This window comes from Triplophysa dalaica, chromosome 12 (assembly GCF_015846415.1).
Source record: "Triplophysa dalaica isolate WHDGS20190420 chromosome 12, ASM1584641v1, whole genome shotgun sequence".
NCBI classification, from domain to species: domain Eukaryota; kingdom Metazoa; phylum Chordata; class Actinopteri; order Cypriniformes; family Nemacheilidae; genus Triplophysa; species Triplophysa dalaica.
Window position 1 is genome coordinate 13,160,815 of NC_079553.1, and position 20,094 is coordinate 13,180,908.

The 20,094-nt window shown below is 37.9% G+C and overlaps 1 protein-coding gene across 3 annotated transcripts in view; it reads left to right on the forward strand.

The window, feature by feature from the left end:
• The window catches only part of dnah5 (dynein, axonemal, heavy chain 5), a 91,292-nt gene extending 71,202 nt beyond the window's left edge, over positions 1-20,090 (forward strand). For all 3 annotated transcript variants that reach the window (XM_056761813.1, XM_056761815.1, XM_056761814.1), the window contains exons 69-79: positions 5,442-5,563; positions 7,267-7,416; positions 7,631-7,876; positions 8,039-8,258; positions 8,504-8,709; positions 8,955-9,158; positions 14,572-14,787; positions 17,027-17,239; positions 18,121-18,273; positions 19,079-19,310; positions 19,461-20,090. In XM_056761813.1, coding sequence (XP_056617791.1) covers positions 5,442-5,563; positions 7,267-7,416; positions 7,631-7,876; positions 8,039-8,258; positions 8,504-8,709; positions 8,955-9,158; positions 14,572-14,787; positions 17,027-17,239; positions 18,121-18,273; positions 19,079-19,310; positions 19,461-19,612 — 2,114 coding nt within the window. In that variant the 3' untranslated portion in view covers positions 19,613-20,090. The remainder of the gene's footprint in view (positions 1-5,441; positions 5,564-7,266; positions 7,417-7,630; positions 7,877-8,038; positions 8,259-8,503; positions 8,710-8,954; positions 9,159-14,571; positions 14,788-17,026; positions 17,240-18,120; positions 18,274-19,078; positions 19,311-19,460) is intronic.
• Positions 20,091-20,094: the final 4 nt, after the last annotated feature.

The window sequence follows — 20,094 nt, forward strand, 5'->3', positions numbered from 1 at the left end:
TAGGAAAAGATACTTGAATATTATTTTGAAGAATGTAGGACAGCCCTTTTTTCCTACTATGGTAGTCAATGGGGGTCGAGATCTGTTTGGTTATAAACATTATTCCAAATATCTTTCTCTGTGTAAATCAGAACAAAGAAATTTATAGAGATTTGGAACAAGTAAATGGTGACAGACTTTCATTTTCGGTTCAACCAAAATAAAAAAATGATATCATTCGTTTACTCTAATGCCTTGCAAAACCTCATGTGGAACACAAAAGACGATATTTTGAGAAACATGTCTGTGGTTTTGTGTCCTTACAATGGAAGTCGATGGGGTCCAACGTTGTTTAGTTACCAACTTTCTTTAAAATATATTTTTGCGTGTTCTGCAGAAGAAAGAAATTCATACAGGTTTAGAATGACATGAGGATGAATACAGTAAATGATAAAAGAATATACACGGGAAACTAACCCAAAAGACCCAATTCAGTCCGGCGTTTTTTCACACATCCGTCCTGCATGTATTTTAATTGTCTATATATAACATATATCACAAAAAAACAATGAACAATGATTGAAATGAATGAGATTGTGTTTTATTCATGGTGTACAGATTGAGGTTTAACAGCAGTCTGTTAGAGAAGCAGGGCTGAACAGCAGGGACATCTGGGCCAGGTGTCTACAGCTATTAATGCACTCATAAATGAAGCACAGAGGTGTTCTTACATCATGTGACTTCAGCTGCCAGTATTGCTTAGATTTCATAAAGCTAATGCAGTGAAGTTAGTGACGTGCATATTTGAGGGACTGTAAAGTTCATGATCAGGGCTTTTTCCTCAAGTGTCTTGTGTTATCTATAACACTGTTCTGTTGCTAAGAAGTAAAGAATAGTATATTAAGTCGGTACACCAATGTTCCAAAAATATAAAATATTTATTAATACATTTTTTATATTTTTTGGGCTTTGGTGTGCCAACTCTATATACTTTATTCATGTTTTGTGATGGTTGTGGATGAATTGCACAACAATGGGCCTCAGGATCTCATCACAGAATTTCTGTGCATTCAAAATGCCATCAGTAAAATGCAGCTGTGTTTGTTGTCCATTACATATGCCTGCCCATACCATAACCCCACCGCCACCATGGGCCAGTCGATCCACAACGTTGACATTAGCAAACCGCTCACCCACACGACACCATACACCAGGAGAACCGGGATTTATCCGTTTAGAGAACACCTCTCCAAAGTACCAGACGCCATCGAATGTGAGCATGTGCCCAGCAGTTGTCCGGGTGGCTGGTCTCAGGCAATGTTGGAGGTGAAGATGCTGGATGTGGAGGTCCTGGGCTGGTTACACGTTGCCTGCGGTTGTGAGGCCTTTTGGATGTACTGCCAAATTCTCCGAAACGCCTTTGGAGACGGCTTATGGTAGAGAAATGAACATCCTTTTATTGTGGCCAGCCTAAGGCACACCTGTGCAATAATATTGCTGTCTAATCAGCATCTCTGTATGCAAAACCTGTTAGGTGGATGGATTATTTCGTCAAAGGAGAAGTGCTCACTAACACAGATTTAGACAGATTTGTGAACAATATTTGAGAGAAAAAAAATTATATCTTTGAGTTCAGCTCATGAAAAATGGGGGAAAAAACAAAAGTGTTGCGTTTGTAATTTTGGTCAGTGTACATAGCGATTTATACAATGTTGCATTGTTTCAAAGCAGCTTTACAGAAAAGATAAATGGAAAGAGGCAGAATACAACACAGAACAACACATTAGTGTACATTAATAACACATTCTCAAAAAGCAATTTTTAAAGGCTAATCCAATATCAGCAGTCTCCCGATGCGAAAGCCAACACGGCACAGTGACGGGGAACCAAAACTCCAATAGTGAATTAAACCTCGGGAGAAACCAAACTCCGCCGGGAGGACCAGGGGCTGCATTGATGAAAAATCTTAGTGCAAAGAGTTGCTCCAAGTGATGTGAATTCTGAGACAAGTGGGTGTTTCCCTTAAAATGTCAGGAAAGTTCCTAATAACGAAAAATGTAATTTGTAAAGCATCTCAACCCTTAAAAGAGCTCTTAAGATTCAAAATGAGCAAGGAGGACTTTCAAGAGGCCTAAGAGTTTCTTTAGCAGCAGAGAAAATGTACATAACACAAAAAGGGAAAAGAGATGAGTTGCACACAATGAATGACAGTAAGTTAATAAGACACAACACATTAGACATATAGTGATTATGTTTGTGACCGATCTTATTAGAGACACGCTAACATCTCGACACAGCGCAGAAATGCCACAGCGCCAGAAATAGAAGTAATCACTACATTAACTACATTGACACATACGGCAAATGGAAAATTGCAACTATGCAGCAGAGATGATTTTGTTGTGTCCCACCCTGCTGTAAGCAAAGTGATCGAACAAACAATTACAGCACTTTTAGAACCATGTGTGTTTAGTTTAGTATGACATTAACAGCATTGTAAATACAAATAAATATAAGAATAGTTTTATATTGTACATTGTATACACTCACCTAAAGGATTATTAGAAACACCATACTAATACTGTGTTTGACCCCCTTTCGCCTCCAGAACTGCCTTAATTCTACGTGGCATTGATTCAACAAGGTGCTGAAAGCATTCTTTAGAAATGTTGGCCCATATTGATAGGATAGCATCTTAAAGGTGATGGAGATTTGTGGGATGCACGAAGCTCCCGTTCCACCACATCCCAAAGATGCTCTATTGGGTTGAGATCTGGTGACTGTGGGGGCCATTTTAGTACAGTGAACTCATTGTCATGTTCAAGAAACCAATTTGAAATGATTCGAGCTTTGTGACATGGTGCATTATCCTGCTGGAAGTAGCCATCAGAGGATGGGAACATGGTGGTCATAAAGCGATGGACATGGTCAGAAACAATGCCCAGGTAGGCCGTGGCATTTAAACGATGACCAATTGGCACTAAGGGGCCTAAAGTGTGCCAAGAAAACATCCCCCACACCATTATAACACCATCATAATTGCATTAATGAGAAATTGAACAGGTGTTCCTAGTAATCCTTTAGGTGAGTGTATATAGTGTGTGTGTATGGAAAACAGACCTAATTACACCTGTTATTTCAATCTGATGGTTTATACTTAGACTCTAGCTAATTCTTGGGCAACCAACCAATCACAGTCTTCAATAATCTATGTCACACATAGCAACTGGATCAGCCCTCCTCCTCACTAAGATTAAAGTTTTTGTATTTCCTTGCTCAGACTAGCTTTCAGATTGGTCCTGAATCTAAGGTAAATTAAGACTAGAAGTTTTTAAGATAAATTAAGAGCTTTATGAAAGGATTGTAGGAAGTCTTAAGAATGTGGACCCAGGTTTCCTCTGACGTGTTACAGCTGCACTTAGTTACTTTGATTAAAAGTTAGTCAGTAAATGTATTTCAATATAGTTCTCAGTTGTCCTATTTAAGTAAATAAATTTTAATGGATGCTTTCGCTAGAACTGCTGACAAATTAGGGTTAAATGTTGACTTTGACTTGACTTGATTTTTTGGGAGAATTTTTATTTTAAAGTGAACATGAACCTGTTAATGTACAATTTTAAATGTGTATTTTGATATTTTAATGAGTCCAGCTTGAATCACTGATGGGATCTTTTTGAGACTCTAGCTGTGATGGATCTACCATGAGCCTTAGCAAATCACAACAAAGAATTGATTCCATCGCCACAAAACAGGGAGCAAAGCAGTCTTCAAGTGTAAAAGTTTTTATTAAATCCTGCTTAGCAAGATAAAATGTGATCAAGCCTCATCAGAGAGGAAAAAGATGCAAAAATTGTATTCCATTCAAATGAAATCATAGGAAAGATCTGGTACACAAAAATGACTCATTATGCTTTAGCCTCTCACTAACAGTGAACAAAAATCCAACACCATCTTTCTCAGGGTACAACAAGTAACGCCTCTCTAGACAAACCATACACTGAATTTATAAGAGGTGGCCAGCACCATGAAAACAAAAAGGGGAGACAAAACAATACAAATGTTCAAAACAGTAACAACACAAACCCTGAAATGAACACAATACATTTAACTAAATTTAGAGCCATGGATAAACTTTAGTCAATGCAAAAATAATTATATTAAACAAACTCACATTGATCAAGACATCACATTTCCAATGTCCCCTCTGATACTTAAAAGTTGGTACAGTTAGAATTCCCATAAAACAGATCAACTTCCTGTTTGAATCTCACTAGGCTGGTCCATTCCAACAACACACCAGGTATTAAACATTTCAAGTCATCTTAACTATAAAATGAACTTTAACAATTTGAGCTATGTTTTTATAAATCACATTCCAGCCACAGAGAAATTTTAACTGGTTTTAATGTTTTGATCTTAAGCCACATAACTAAGCCCGTGCACTGACAATGACAAAATAAAAGATCTTAAACCAAACCAATATAGTAATGTCCTTTTATTGTATTATTATTCAATCAATGCATAGATAATGGTATCTAAATTGTGGCTTAAATCCTGGCCATCACACTTGCGAAGACACTTGTGAGTCATGTTGTAGGCCCTACAAACTTTTCTTTGTAACAAAACATATCACAATTTTAATAACAATTTCAGAGTGAGGTACAATAATAGATAAATATGAGTGCCCTTCCAATGCGATTTTAACATAAATGTATAGTAAAAAATCAAGGAAAGAATAGACTGCGAAGTTGCTATCGGATTTTTTCCACACACACTTGTTTTTCAAGGGAGCATGGCTTACAAAATCATATTTAATGGCTCTTTGCAATTTGTGATCTGTACGTGTTGTTCACGGGGTGTCCTTCATGAGACTGCGGGGCCATGAACTGCCATGTGATTATCACGCTGTGTCATGTGCTTCCGCTTCGTAAAAGCATCAGAGCCAAAATTTAATCACAGAGGGATCAGGTAGCCCTGCGGTCAGACAAGTGGCCCATTACCCAGAAGGTCGATTTGACTCTCAGTGCTGTCACCACACGTCCGTTACAACCATTCTGCTCTCCAATGCACTCTTGTGAGAGACATTTTGTCCCTCTATGCTGTTCTGTAGTACGTTTCATACTGTTCCAGTAAGGAATGCTTTTCTAAAGATCATTTGTTTGTCAAATGGGAGAGGTTATAATGTACCTTAGGTACACACACTGAGTAAAATATTAGAAAACACAGTTTCTAATTAACACAATACGTCAGTACGTCCGCCATATTGGACAGGTCAACATTCACGATGAATGGACAAATGCACCCTGCAGCAAGAACACTCTTTGAGACAAATTTAACTAAAAACTGGAAGCCAAAAAATCTAAGAAATCTCTAAATCCTCTTAACTCCATAATTCATCATTTTGTTCTCATTATAAGAACAAGACAGCATTGTATTTGATCGGTAATCTTGATGTGGCTCAGGTGGAGCCTCACTGGACCTGAAGGCCTGCCCACCGAAACCTGCCAAGTGGATCCTGGATATAACATGGCTAAACCTGGTGGAGCTGAGCAAACTGTGGCAGTTCTCTGATATTCTGGATCAGGTATGTCCTAGAATACACACGTGATGTCTAAAAGAGGCGCACGGGTCAGATGTAGTAAATCACACACCTGTATCACTTTGAGCTTGCGTTCCTCATTAAATCTTTTTCACTGATCCCGCTCAGCAATAAACATGTCAATATTTGATTCATCCACTCGTCACACACACACAGGCACAAATTCTTTCACAGCAACTCCTGGTGACGGCTGATTGCCAGGCGGCGGCTGCCCGGGGGAACTTCATGCTCAACACAGTGTGAAATGAGCTCACTTTGGCAAACTTTAAATCAATTTTTCCTGGCTGAAAGAAATTGGATTAAATGCCTTTGTTTAATTAACTATTTCTGGGGCACCGCAACAGCAAAGAAATTCAACATACATAGAATGACGAATGTCTGTCATGTTTTATCATCATAGAGATAAAAGTGTATTTTTTGGTTCTAATTGGTCACCATTTATTTTAATTGTGCTATGTGTAAATTTTTGGAGGCTCTATTTCCAGAAATGCAATTTCAAGTTCAGAGCTGTATAAAGAACTTACATAATGAAGCGTTATGTTTTTATTAACTTAAAGCAAGTTATTTCTATCTAAATACACCTCGGGTCCCTTTGGATGGAATTCAACATGTTGCTTCCAATGGCGTATCTGGCCTGTCTGTAAATGAGGGGGCCATTATGTATACGTATTGGTTTCTAAACATGTAGATATTTAAAGGTACTAAAATCATACACCTGTATTATACAGCTTAATTCACCTTTTTATCAATCATAAACATAGCCTAGCGGCTCTTAATCTGGTCCTCGCGTCCCCCCTTATTTAGCGTTTCTCTCGTTTAACACACCTGATTTAAATCACCAGCGCTCTGTGTAGGGATCATGTCAATCGGAGTACAGTTCATTCATAGTGTTCACTGCTCCCTACTCCCTGCACACAGGAAATCGTCTGTGGTTTACTTCTGAAGTTAAATTCAGAACACAAATTTGCATCGTCTTCATACACGGACAAAACTTACTATCGAAGTTCGAAGGGTTATTTAACCCCAATAATGATATTTGAAAAAAAAAGAAACAGAATATTGTGCGCACCCGCCATCGCATCGTAGCCTACAAATTAAACTCTTGCCGCAAAAGTCAACATGCTACACACAACACGTGACATAATTAAACTAATAACTTTGAAAACAGCGGGGAGCACTGATTGGTCGAACAACCAGAGTAACAAATCAACAATTCCTTATTTTTTATTTTAAGCAATCAAAAATCTGAGGGGCCGTACATGTAAATGAGGGGGCCTAGGTCCCCTCAAGGCCCCACGTGGCTTCAGAGCGCATTTCGTAAATGCATTATCTCCTTCAGCAAAGAGGTAATGCAACAAAATATTTGTTCTGTGAGAGCCACAATAGTGCTTCGAATATGAGGGGTGGAGTGAGCCGTTGGTTGCAATTTACAGCCTCACAACTAGATGCCGCTAAATTTCAAACACTGGACCCTTAAGTGTTTAGTCAAGTTTAGGTTTTTATCACACGTTGGTCTTCACAAGTTACACAATATTTTATAACACATGCACGGTACAAACACTCTTGATGATATAATAAGGTCATGCATGATGTTTGAATTGAATTATGTCATGACACATTGTTAAATATGTCAAATACCCAAACAATTACCAGATTCACTCACTCTTGTGTGCATGTGTGTGTAACAGATTGGGCGTCATGAGAAACAGTGGAAAAGCTGGTTTGATCGAGAGGCACCAGAGGAAGAGCAGATACCAAACGCATATGATCAAGCTCTGGACTGCTTCAGACGACTGCTCCTCATTCGGTCCTGGTGTCCAGATAGAACCATCGCCCAGGTACGGCAATGGTTATAACTGTTATAATAAACACATTATTCTTCTATGTCTTTCAATATTTCACATTGCATCAAGGCTTTCCCAATCTATCCTTATGTAGACAGACAGATAGACAGACAGACTCTTGTATATGAATGTAAGATATCTTGACCGTCTGGGTTTGCGTGGCTTTTTATTATATAAGGCTAATTTCATGTTTTCTTTGTGTAAAAAGGCACGCAAGTACATTATGGAATCAATGGGGGAGAGGTATGCAGAGGGGGTCATACTGGACCTGGAGAAGACCTGGGAGGAGTCGGACCCCCGCACCCCTCTTATATGCTTCCTGTCCATGGGTTCCGACCCAACAGACTCAATAATCGCTCTGGGCAGGCGACAGAAAATAGAGACCCGTTACGTTTCCATGGGACAGGGACAGGAAGTTCATGCACGCAAGCTTCTGCAGAACACCATGGCTAATGTAGGTTAATTCACACAAATACACAGGTCTCAATGAGCTAATCCACCATGTGACTTATCTCCATGTATTTTAATGACAATAAATCCTTAAACCCAAATTAAATTTCTTTCAAATCAATCAGGATGATCTTTCAGTCCAAATGTCTCTTTTGTGTTCTCTCAGGGTGGCTGGGCTTTACTTCAGAACTGTCATTTGGGTCTGGATTTCATGGACGAGCTCATGGACACCATCACGGAGACAGACAGCATTCACAACAGCTTCAGATTGTGGATAACCACCGAGGTCCACAGACACTTTCCTATCACACTGCTGCAGATGTCCATCAAATTCACCAATGAGCCTCCACAGGGACTGAAAGCGGGACTCAAAAGAACTTACGGAGGTGGGCTTAGTCTCTCCGGATATTTAGTCTTTGTTCGGCTGTCAGTTTTCCATATAGACCTGCCTTTGTGGGTTTTTCCTATTTCAGATGAAAGATTGGGCCAATATGTCAGGCTATTGATGGATTTGAGACAATAAAGGAACTATTCAATTCTAAAAAAGAATGTGTCTAAGCTTCAAAATTATTTTGAAAAGGCCTCACTCTTCCAAGATCAAAAAACGATAATGAATGATTGTATCTTGCAGGTATCAGTCAGGATCTTTTGGATGTGAGTAACATGGTCCAGTGGAGGCCAATGCTGTATGGTGTGGCATTCCTTCATTCGACTGTTCAGGAGAGGAGAAAGTATGGACCTTTGGGCTGGAACATCCCATATGAATTTAACCAAGCGGATTTCAATGCAACCATTCAGTTTGTCCAGAATCACCTGGATGACGTGGATATCAAGAAGGTGAGAGACACATACTGTACTGCTGGTTCTGTCATCAGCAACCACCTCTACTATATCACTCAATTTATTTTCATTTTCACATGATTTCTATTCAAATATCTTTCAGGTGCTGTTTTTTTAAGCATGACAAACAGATGTGTTAAGGTGTTTCATTTTTAACTGTCATCTCTCTCAAGCATCTATGCAAAACGTTTCCAAATAGACTTGCCACCTGGCATGTTCATTTGAATGAGCATCTTTTACAGGGTGTGTCCTGGAACACTGTGCGGTACATGATCGGCGAGATCCAGTATGGAGGTAGAGTGACTGATGACTACGACAAACGCCTCTTGAACACGTTTGCGAAGGTGTGGTTCAACGAGAACATGTTCAGCCCTGATTTCCATTTCTACAAGGGCTACAGCGTTCCCAGATGCACAAGCCTGGATCAGTACCTCCAGTACATTCAGGTAAGAGGTTAAAACGTATATGTTGATACTGCTTAGTCAGATGGGTCTCTTCTCTATGACAGAGGTGATATATTGACATGGGTCAAGGTGATGGCCGATTATCACTGCTGTGAACCCAACCCACCAACACTCCATAGAGTTGAACAAAATCTCAAAGAAAAATTACCCAATGCTGAGAATGAACACTCAGACACTGCATTGTAAACTAGACCAAATACTTAAACAATGTCATTGTGTCTGTAATAACAGTGTTGTAACAAAGTCCCTTCATTTCCTCAAAAGCATAAATTAGACAACAGGGATTTGCATAATGCATTGGCTCCATTAAAGTAGCAAGACTCTATAAATACAGGCATCAAAAATGCTTTAAATGTAAGTACAAAGACCTTGATTTTTAGCCTTAATTCAAGCCCATTCCCTCTCATTCAAACTCACTCGTGATGCAAATCAATGACATGGACAAAAAGATGATATATAGACAAAGTTGGCTACTAAAACACAGTGGCCATCATTATACTGTAACTAAAATGACTAAATTCAGCTCTTTCTCCACTAATGCTTGGGTGATTATTAAATATGAAAGGTTTAGCTATTGCTTTAGCTGTGGGCTGAATAAATTTCAGGTGGCAAAACCTCTATGCTCATGTTCACCCGGTTTTGGGGTTCTCAAATTGGGGTCTGGTTGGAAGGTTGGAAGGGGTCCCCAGAAATGTTCAGAGAAAAGGCACAGTACAAATTGTTAAATTTTACTGAACATTATTATTGTTTCATTTAACCTTTTTTCTAAATACATGCTTAGTTTTTTCTCATTATACAGTATGTTTTCACACCCTGAATGAAAGTTACTACTGTACAAATTTGACTTGAAAATGTTTCTCTTCAGGGTTCATTAAACAAGTGTAGCCAGCTATTTAAGTTTGTAAACATTATTTTGTCATTTCATCTGACAAGGTTTAAATGGATCTTTAAACATATCCATCTATAAGGTTTTATTTATTTTTGAAAGGGGACCCCTACCAAAAGTGTCATTGTATTTGGGGATCCGTGGCATCATAAAAGTTGATCAACATAATCGATACAGTATGACCCAAACACCTGTGACAAAAACATGCATTTTTGTGTCCATTTTCAAAATTCATTTTTTGTTAAATAATTGTTACTGCTTATGCTTTAGCCCTATTATAAAACCACTGACAAAAATAAGTTTCACATCTTCCTGTATGAGTGTATCTCTGGCAGCAGGTCATTTAATACATTTGCAGTAGGGGCGAAGCACATTTACATTTGAAATAAAACAATTTTATGCATTCTTTTCTATTATTCAGCACATGGAAAAATGTGAGGGATTCAGGGCCGGTGGAGTATGTTTTAAAAACATAATTAAAAAGCCTAACATACATTTTAATGCACAGATTTAGGCTACTGTAGGCTAAATAAAGTGCATTCATCATATTACTTAAAAATTTGCATGTGTCCACCTCAAGTTAAGAGAGTCTGACTATTGGGTTAAAGGAATTGCATATATTACAAGAGAACATACAGTGCGGGACTTGTTTGATGTTAAGAGTTATTCAAAGATTATGAGACCAAAAATGATCTTACTCTCACTGAAACATCTGAAACGTGCACACATCTGATAATACACAGAATGTATGTGTCAAACATTTTTGTATAGTCATTTGCGAAAAATATATGTTTTTAAGTTGTTTCTTGAAGGAAGAGAGAGATGTTGTTGAACGGACTGTATTTGTAAGAGCGTTCCACCAGCAAGTAGCAAGCAGCAGGGAAGAAGAATGAGCGGAAGAATGATTTAGAACCCTTTTGTGAGCTACAAGGCACCGTTCATTCACTGAGCACAAGGCGCTGTTTTTGTGCTATTATAATATAATGTTTTTAAATGACAAAGACAGCAGTTTTAATTGGAAATATATATTGTTGTTATTTATTTAATGCGGAACGACAGGTGCAATTACAACGTAGTGTGTCCTTTATGAAAAAATACATAAGTTAAATATACATTGTCAATTGAAAATAAATAAAAGCTTATTGTTCAGCCTGCATTGTGAACTGAAACAGAGTCTCAATACAAAGGACAATGGAACACAATTGAGGGCTAAAAGGAACAAAATTAAGCCAATTTATACGGAAAAAAACAGAAGACTTCACATAATAATTTAGAGAATATGCATAAATATTTCAAGTCAAGTGGTCATCATGTTTATATGGTTTCATATGCTTTGTCGAGTAAAATCAATTATTTCTAAATGCTTGGCTGTAAGTCAGTCTCTGTCATGATTCCGCTATCATGTCATGTTTATTCTTGTTCTTGGAGCGGAGTCATGGCATAGCCTTAGGGTTTTGTGTGAGAAAGTCATGGCTTGGTTTATATATTGACGTGTCATGCTCTTTCTTGTGTCTCGTCAGTGTTTCCCGCCATCTCGTTTCCTTGTAACCTTCCCATTAGTGTTTAATCCCCAGCACCTGTTCCTTGTTAATTATCCTTTGTCTGTCTCCCCTTTAAAACACCCTCGTGTTCATTGTCCTGTGCTCGTTCATTGTACTTGTACTGTGAAAGTTTCTGTGAATGTTGTGGAAGTTATTGTATGCCGTTTCTGTTTGTACCTTGCTGTGCCTTCCAAGTTCCTGTTACCCCTTGTCCAGTAAGTGTAGTTTAGTGTTTGTATTAAGTGTTTGTTTTCTTAGTTTAGTTAGTCCGTCCCTTGTTTTAGTAAATAGTTTATCTGTTTGCTTCCCCCTCGTGGGTTTTTTGTTTTGTTCCTGTTTATGTTTATCATTAAAGTCTTGTTAACCCCGCATCTCATCTTGTCTGCCTGCAATTGGGTTCTATCATTTCGAACCATGACAGTCTCTTCACGGAAGTAAATGGCAATATGCATTTAAGTAATTTGAGTGGTCGAGTGCTAATGATATTTAAGGTGGCAGGTTTATGCGTTAATGTGATTATTTGAAGCCAGACACTCAATTGTCCTCCTTTTGGAGTTGCGCTGAATCGGCCTAAAAAAATCTGAGCTCTAGAACCTTTATTGGGACGCAGCAGCATAGCGTCTAATGCCGTAGGATCTCTGTTCAAACAAATGATTGTCTGAAAGCGGTGTCAAATAAATATCTGATATATCATTGTATAAAAACGTTAACGAGCCTCCAAGACTTGGCGTCCACGTGCTGGCTACGTCATAACATAACGTTAACATTCCGAAACATCAGACCTCATTTGATCCGGAATGGACAAAAGAGCACAAATTTATATCAAAAAGCTGTAGAGAAGCTTTTCATGGATTTTGTGTCGCTATGAAGTGGATGTTAGTAGTCAAGGAAAAGCAGCCATTGACCGATATGCCAGCACGGAAAATCATGAAAGTAACTGTCAAGCCGCAGGTTAGTCTTCCTTTAGGTAATTTATTTCGAGAAGCAACATCACCACAGGATGACAAAATCTCCGCTGCAGAGCTTTGTAAAGTCTATCATGCAGTCAAGCAGCACCAGTCATACAGGAGTGTAGACTGTGGAGTGAAAGTTGACAGAGAGATCTTTAGTGACTCATCTACAGCTAAGGGGATGACCTGTGGGTAAACAAAAGCGATGGCTTTGTGTAAGAATGTCAATATGATGGTCAAAATTGTGTTGTAGTTGGGAGTACACAAGAGTCCTATGCAATTATTCTTGCCTCACTAAATGCCGCAAAGTGTCCTCCTTTTTGGTGTTATGGAAATGGCCACCCTAGCTGGGATGGCTCCGTATATCAGTTTCAAACGATCTCCAAATCCAGCATTATATCCACCGTTTATATAACATTCATTACCCAAATGCAGTGAACAAACAAACGCCTGAACTTTGCGAACGTATGCTCTCTCTCTCTCTCTCTCTCTCTCTCTCTCTCCTGCACACAAGTGAAAGTGACGTCTGCCCATGCTCCTTCTCCTGCTCTCCATGCTGCCGTGTGGGTGTGCCGCGTGCTTCTCCGGGAGAATTGTCCAATAAAGGACTAAGAAAAACTGTTACAAAACAGTTTTATATGTGGGAATTTTTTTTCCCGAAACATGTACGTTCACTGGGGGAGTGTATTGAGCACTGAAATACTATGTAATACTATGGAATGCTATAATTGCTGACCAAGTTGTCTAACTTTACCTTTCCAAAAAGAAGAGGTCATTCCTTTAGAAAGAAAGCTGTGATATGTTTAAAGTTAATAGAGGCAACACTGCGGTGGATTGGTCTGGTCTGAGTCGGTTCATCAGTGATTGGGTGAGAACACTTCATATTTACTGGCTGTGGAAACCAGCGGGAGGCGCTCATTATAGGCAAAATGCGTAAATAATGCACACTCTGTGCAACCAAAACTGTTTTTACCTTGTCATATGGCAAGACAGCAGTGCAAAAGGCAGTGCTTTTCGGTGCTCCTAAAACACTGTTGAATACCCCGCTATAGACGGCTTTTCCCACATTTTTTTTTACTCTTTAAAACAGAGTTCTGAGATGATCACTTATAATCTATAGCATTCAAAAGCTGCTCTTGTGTTTCATTTTTATTACACCTGTTTTTGTATTTCAATTAAGGTGATTTATCTTCCCGAATAGTACAGTTCAATCAAAGCCACATCAGTAGCTCTTAATAGTCTCCCAGTGCCTAGAGGAACGTTAGCAGCCTCTCGCAGGACTTGTTCTTCTTCACATTCAAGGCAGCGAGTCACGTACAGCAGCAGTGTCCTCGTGAGAGATATAAAACAGCTGGGGGCACAGCGAGGCTGATCTTTATTCTGTCTGAGCTGATTGAGATGGATGTTTTTAGTCCAACTCACTCCAGGAGAATTCTCTCTGACTCCTCGCCGGGACAGCCATGGCAAGCACGCCACAACATTGTTACGTTTCTTATCGCCATTAGCGAATGAACCCACGCAGAATCGCACAAAAGCATGCCGGAGAGACATTTTTAACTAATATGGAAGATATGAAATGGATGTCCCAGCGGTTTAGTATACATCTCTTAAGCATTTGTTCTTTACGAGCAATGTTTTTTGTTGAATAGAAATGATTTTGAATGCCAGATGAAGGCTGTAGCTGGTACACAACGCCTTATTTGTGTGTTAATCAACTAATAAACATCTAGAATGATGATTGCTCTTTAAAATGCAAGAGAGATGCTGGAAGAGAGCCTTTTCCATTTATAGGAACAGCTGCGCTAAGTACGTTTTAGGCTAATGAGAGTAATGCTTGTTGATATTGCTAATGAAATGTGATTGCAAGACATTCTGATACAGTTTTGAAACTGTTTACTGTTTTATTTTTAGAACGTGTACATCTGTGGGTATAAAGACACTTTCATCCTTGATGCATTTAAGATGTGTTTCAGGAACACCTGAAAAAAACAACGATTTTGTCCTTTGATCTCGTCCAGGGTCTCCCCACATACGACACCCCCGAGGTGTTCGGCCTCCATCCCAACGCAGACATCACATACCAGAGCAAACTCGCTAAAGACGTCCTGGACACCATCCTTAGCATCCAGCCGAAGGACAGCTCCAGTGGGGGCGGAGAGACCCGAGAGGCCATCGTGGGTCGACTGGCAAATGACATGCTGGAGAAACTGCCTCCAGATTTTGTACCATTCGAGGTAAAACTCTACAGTTACACTTTACAATAAGGTACTTTTTGGTAACTTTAGAAAACACATTAATAGCTAATAATAAACATTTTAGTTTTTCAGTATTTATTAATCCCTGTTAATGTTAGTTTATATCAATACCGTTATTCATGTTAATTCATGGTGCCTTAACTAATGTTAATAGATACAACGTTTGGTTTTAATAATGTATTAGTAAATGCTGAAATTAACATGAACTGACATTAATAAATGCTAATGCATTAACTAATTGTTAACAAATAGCACCTGATTGTAAAGCGTAACTCTACACTGTAACATAATTCACATGGTTTGTGAAGAGGTCAAAGCCAAAGGGAACAAATGACCTTTCCTGTCTGGAGTCCTGACGGGACTGATGGTGGTGAGGTCACGGACCCCCTACACTAATGCATTTCTCCCAGAAATATACCTAAACACCTATCTGCAGGTGCTTTTGAATCATAGACAGTAATTGGCTGCTATCCTTCTGATTTTTCACCAGTTAATGAGGCAGACGGCGAAATCTCACCCTGAGGCTCACACAGCCTTTCTGTGTTCATTATCAACCGAGAGGAGAGTGCAGAGAGGCACATTTTCTCAATCATGTGCTTTCCTGAAATATTCTAAGAAGTACAAAATCCCTGTGCCCTCCTTTCTAACAAAAGTGAAACTCCATTATTCCCGCGATGAACGAAAGAATGGCTTGAAAGGATGTGAATATAAAAAAGGCTCAAGGCTTAAATGACTTAAGAATTTTTAAACCTAGAAATGTATTTACCAGATCAGTATGTACCCTAAAAACTGTGATATTTCAGCCGAACAGGATCATTCAAGTATTATTCACTTGAATTGGGAAGACTGAAATCTTAAATTACTGACTGTCACATAACAACACATTTACATTCAGGCATTTGGCAGATGCTTTTATCCAAAGCGACTTACATTGCTTTATCATATATATTTTACATAGGTATTTGCAATCCCCTGGGAACGAACCCACAACCATGCGTTGTTAACGCAATGCTCTTACCACTGAGCTACAGGAAAGCATTTTCCTCCAACAATTCATCCTGACATCAGCTTGAATTAAGGTTTAAAAAGTTTTTTTGTACAAGTGAAAGAGGATAATGAACAAAAATACATAGTAATACATAATGATAATAAATAGAAACAAAATAATTAAATTTAAACGAAATAGTAATAATCAATACTGAAATAGATTATATTGATAGCAATAAATAATAATAATATTAAGGACTAAAATAATTGAAAATAATATAAATAGAAAATAATTAAAAACAATGTTTATAAATACTAATAATCAATATTGAAATCAAAATATTATTGATACTAATATACAATAATAATAAATAGTAATTAAATATTTGAATACAATATAAAACAAATATAAATAAATAAATAATTGATTATAAATAATAATAAATAGAATGATATTGATAGCGTGGTAATAATAATAATAGCAACAATAAATAGTAATAAAATAAGTGAATAAAATGGAATTTTAATATAAATAACAAATAAAACATTTATTATAAATAATTAAATATATTGAAATAACATTATATTGATAGTACTAAATATTAAAAATAGATAGTTATAAAATAATTCAACATAATATCAATTATATATAAATAGAAAATAATTAGAAATAATTGACTATAATAGTGTAAATATGAAATATATACTGATAGTAATAAATAATAATAATAATAAATAAATAGTTATAAAATAATTGTATAAAAATTACATTTTAATAGAAAAAAAATCAAAATAGTTTACTATAAATAGCATTATATTGATAGTAATCAAATAATAATAATTGCCAATAAAATAATTGAATACAATTTAACTAGTATATAAATAGAAAATAAATGGAAATAATTTATTATAAATAGTAATAACTATTGAAGTATAATTTATTTTACTATATAGTATATTATATTAATATATCAATGATATTAAAAATTATAATAACAGATTTTTAATCTACTCTACTCTAAGTGAACTAAAAAGGAAATCTAGTGCAAACAGAGTAACCGCAAGACAGAGAATTGCACCCACACTAAATATTTTAGTACGTTTGTGTTGTTACCAGATTTGCATAATGTCTTTAGTGAATTGTATGGTAAAACAACACAAACAGCACGAGCATATAAACGATGCTATTACACAGCGGGCATTACTCATTGTAATTGCATTATTTCTCCAGGTCAGAGAGAGACTGATGAGAATGGGTCCTCTTCAGCCAATGAACATCTTCCTAAGGCAAGAGATTGATCGCATGCAGAGAGTGATTGAGCTGGTCAGAAACACACTGAGTGACCTGAAGCTGGCCATCGATGGAACCATCATCATGAGCGAGAACCTGCGAGACGCGCTGGACTGTATGTACGACGCCCGGATCCCTGAACGCTGGAAAAAGGTCATAGATCATCAGCAAGCTTTATTTTGTCAAATTTATTTGTCCCCCAATGCATGACAAACAGAAATTGACGTTTTAAAACTGCGTGAGACAGTTCTGGTAAACAGTAGATCAGAGAGATGAGGCAAACTATTAAAAGCTACCAGTGTTCAGTTACTAATGCAACTTTGAAGAAAATATGAGAAGAATAAAGATATTCTGTTTTGAAGTAAGGTTAGGGTCCCTCCTTTAATATAATTAGGCGATTCTCTTGAAATGTTGGTTTCAAGATGTCAAACTTATTTTTTAAAACACTTGCATCAACAAATTTTATTTTTATTCATTAAAAACAAGATATTACATGTTTAAATGCATTCATTTCAAAACTGTCCATTTTTTCATGACAGTTTAACACAATTTTGCTGTCTGCCAAGCATTACAACAGAGATGCTTCTACTTGCCACAATATTATATTCCATTGCCATGTATTCATAATGTAGACACGCATTATTTTCACTTGACAAGGCTTTAAGTGCGGTTTATCCAATCAACTTTTAGATCTGAATTGATTTCTTTAATATTTACAAAGCTATTGTAAAAAATTTCTGAATATGCGGTTTTAGTAAATCTCTTCTGTGGAAATCTGTATGATCAAATTGCTCACAGAACATTCGGTAATGAAATTTAGTGTCATAATTATCCTAAAAGCTGTGTTATGAGAAGAGATGATAATTGGATTTAAAGAGCTGCGCTTCATCTCAGACGTGACACCGTGAACTCTGTGACGGGCTTAGAAAGATAAACCTCAAGTTACACAAATAGATTTACATGACACCTCATCTAAAGCTCGAGGGCTTCTGTGGTTTGCTCATCTGATTTGATGTGTGTGTGTCTGTCCACAGGCCTCCTGGGCCTCCACCACTCTGGGGTTCTGGTTCACAGAACTGCTGGAGCGGAACCGGCTGTTCCACTCTTGGATCTTTGAGGGACGACCCGACTGCTTCTGGATGACAGGCTTCTTCAACCCACAGGGCTTCCTGACAGCTATGAGACAGGTGCGTAACTGCTTCTCTCACACACTTCTGCTAGACTTAAACTCATAATCCCCTCCTGATCTGTCAAGATCACATCAGATGTTCTTCACTTTATAACTGCAGTCATGAAAATATTGGTATAGTACTTTTTTAGTCCATAAATATAGAAAATTCCTGTTTACTTTCCATATATGTTTTACATCTGGCCCAAACCGTTCACTCAAAAAATGTGTTTTCTCTTTGAAGGAGCAAGTAATAGTGTGTTTAGAGGTGTTTGGAGCTGTGTGAGGTAACTGCTCAGAAGGGTGTGCTCTGGCTAATGTCTGGGGAGAAAACAGCTTGCGAGAAACAGGATTCTTTTAATTAAAATTGGGCGCCGTCCTGTTTTTCAGCGCTCTGTTGAGTTTCTGTGCCAGCACCTGCAGCTTTGAGAATAAACACAGACGTTTCATATCAGTCACAGCTAAAAGTACTCGTTTTTTTTATTTGTATATTTCTTCATTCAATGGTATATATTTTTCAGTTCTTATAACAAAACTTTTTGCTATAATGAATATAACGGTCCCATTACAATCCTACAAACACTTCTTTTTTTTAGGATCACTAATGTACATCTTATATATTTGCAATAATTCTGTGTATTCTTCATAATGGTCCTGTTTGCCATCTCCTTTCTTTCTTTATTTGCTCGTGTCTCTGCTGTTTGTTCTCACATGTAATTTCTGTAAAGCTGCGTTGCAAAAATAAATTTGCGTTAAATCAATATACATTACATTACCGTACACATTATGGAATGAGTTCTAAGCATGTCTGTCTCCCTTGACAGGAGATCACTCGTGCTAATAAGGGGTGGGCACTGGACCGTATGGTTCTGTGTAATGAAGTCACTAAATGGATGAAGGATGACATCACCCAGCCCCCTGCAGAGGGGGTGTACGTGTACGGACTGTACCTGGAAGGAGCCGGCTGGGACCGCAGGAACTGCAAGCTCATCGATTCCAAACCCAAAGTTCTGTTTGAAATGATGCCCGTGATCAGGATGTACGCTGAAAACAATGGTAAGGATCCTTTGTTTGTGTACTCAAAACTGTCTTTTGTGCAAACAGGCGAAGAGTTGTGTTCCGTGGACAGCAAAGGCAACACGGAAATGAAATAAACCCTCAAATCATTCATTCTACTTAGCCAAGTGATTTGTTTTAATTTCTCAGGTGTCAAAGACGCACGCTTGTACTCGTGCCCAATATACAAGAAACCCGTTCGAACAGACCTGAACTACATCGCAGCTGTTGACCTGAGGACAAATTCCCCTCCGGAGAACTGGATCCTGAGAGGAGTCGCCCTTCTGTGTGACGTCAAATAGTCTTAAAATGATACAATTAAGTTATTATATATAATACTTCGAAACTATTTTTTTCAGTATTTTCATAATGTCTGTGACTCTTTGGTACTGTTGGCTGCAACCAAATAAAGCGCTTTCTGCAGTGATAAAAACCACAGAAACAGCCTTGACATCTAAACCTGTGACTCCAGCATAAATAACTTCTGGTTTTTCCATCCATCACAGTCTGAGTGGCTCTCTCAACCATCTGTTGTGGCTTTTCTTAAATGCATGAGGCAGTGGAGGAAAGGCCAAACGTAAGCCGGCTGATTAACAGCCCACCTGAAACTCACCCGAGTCCGTCTGACGGTAAACAGTCTCAGGTGTATGAATCAAGGTTTATGGCTCTGAACTGTGGAAGACGTTCACCTCGGCACATTTTTAACACCTCAGCAAACAACCAAAACAAAAATAATTTTTTAAGTTGTCAGCCCTACATAGTCTGTATATAATCACATGTTATC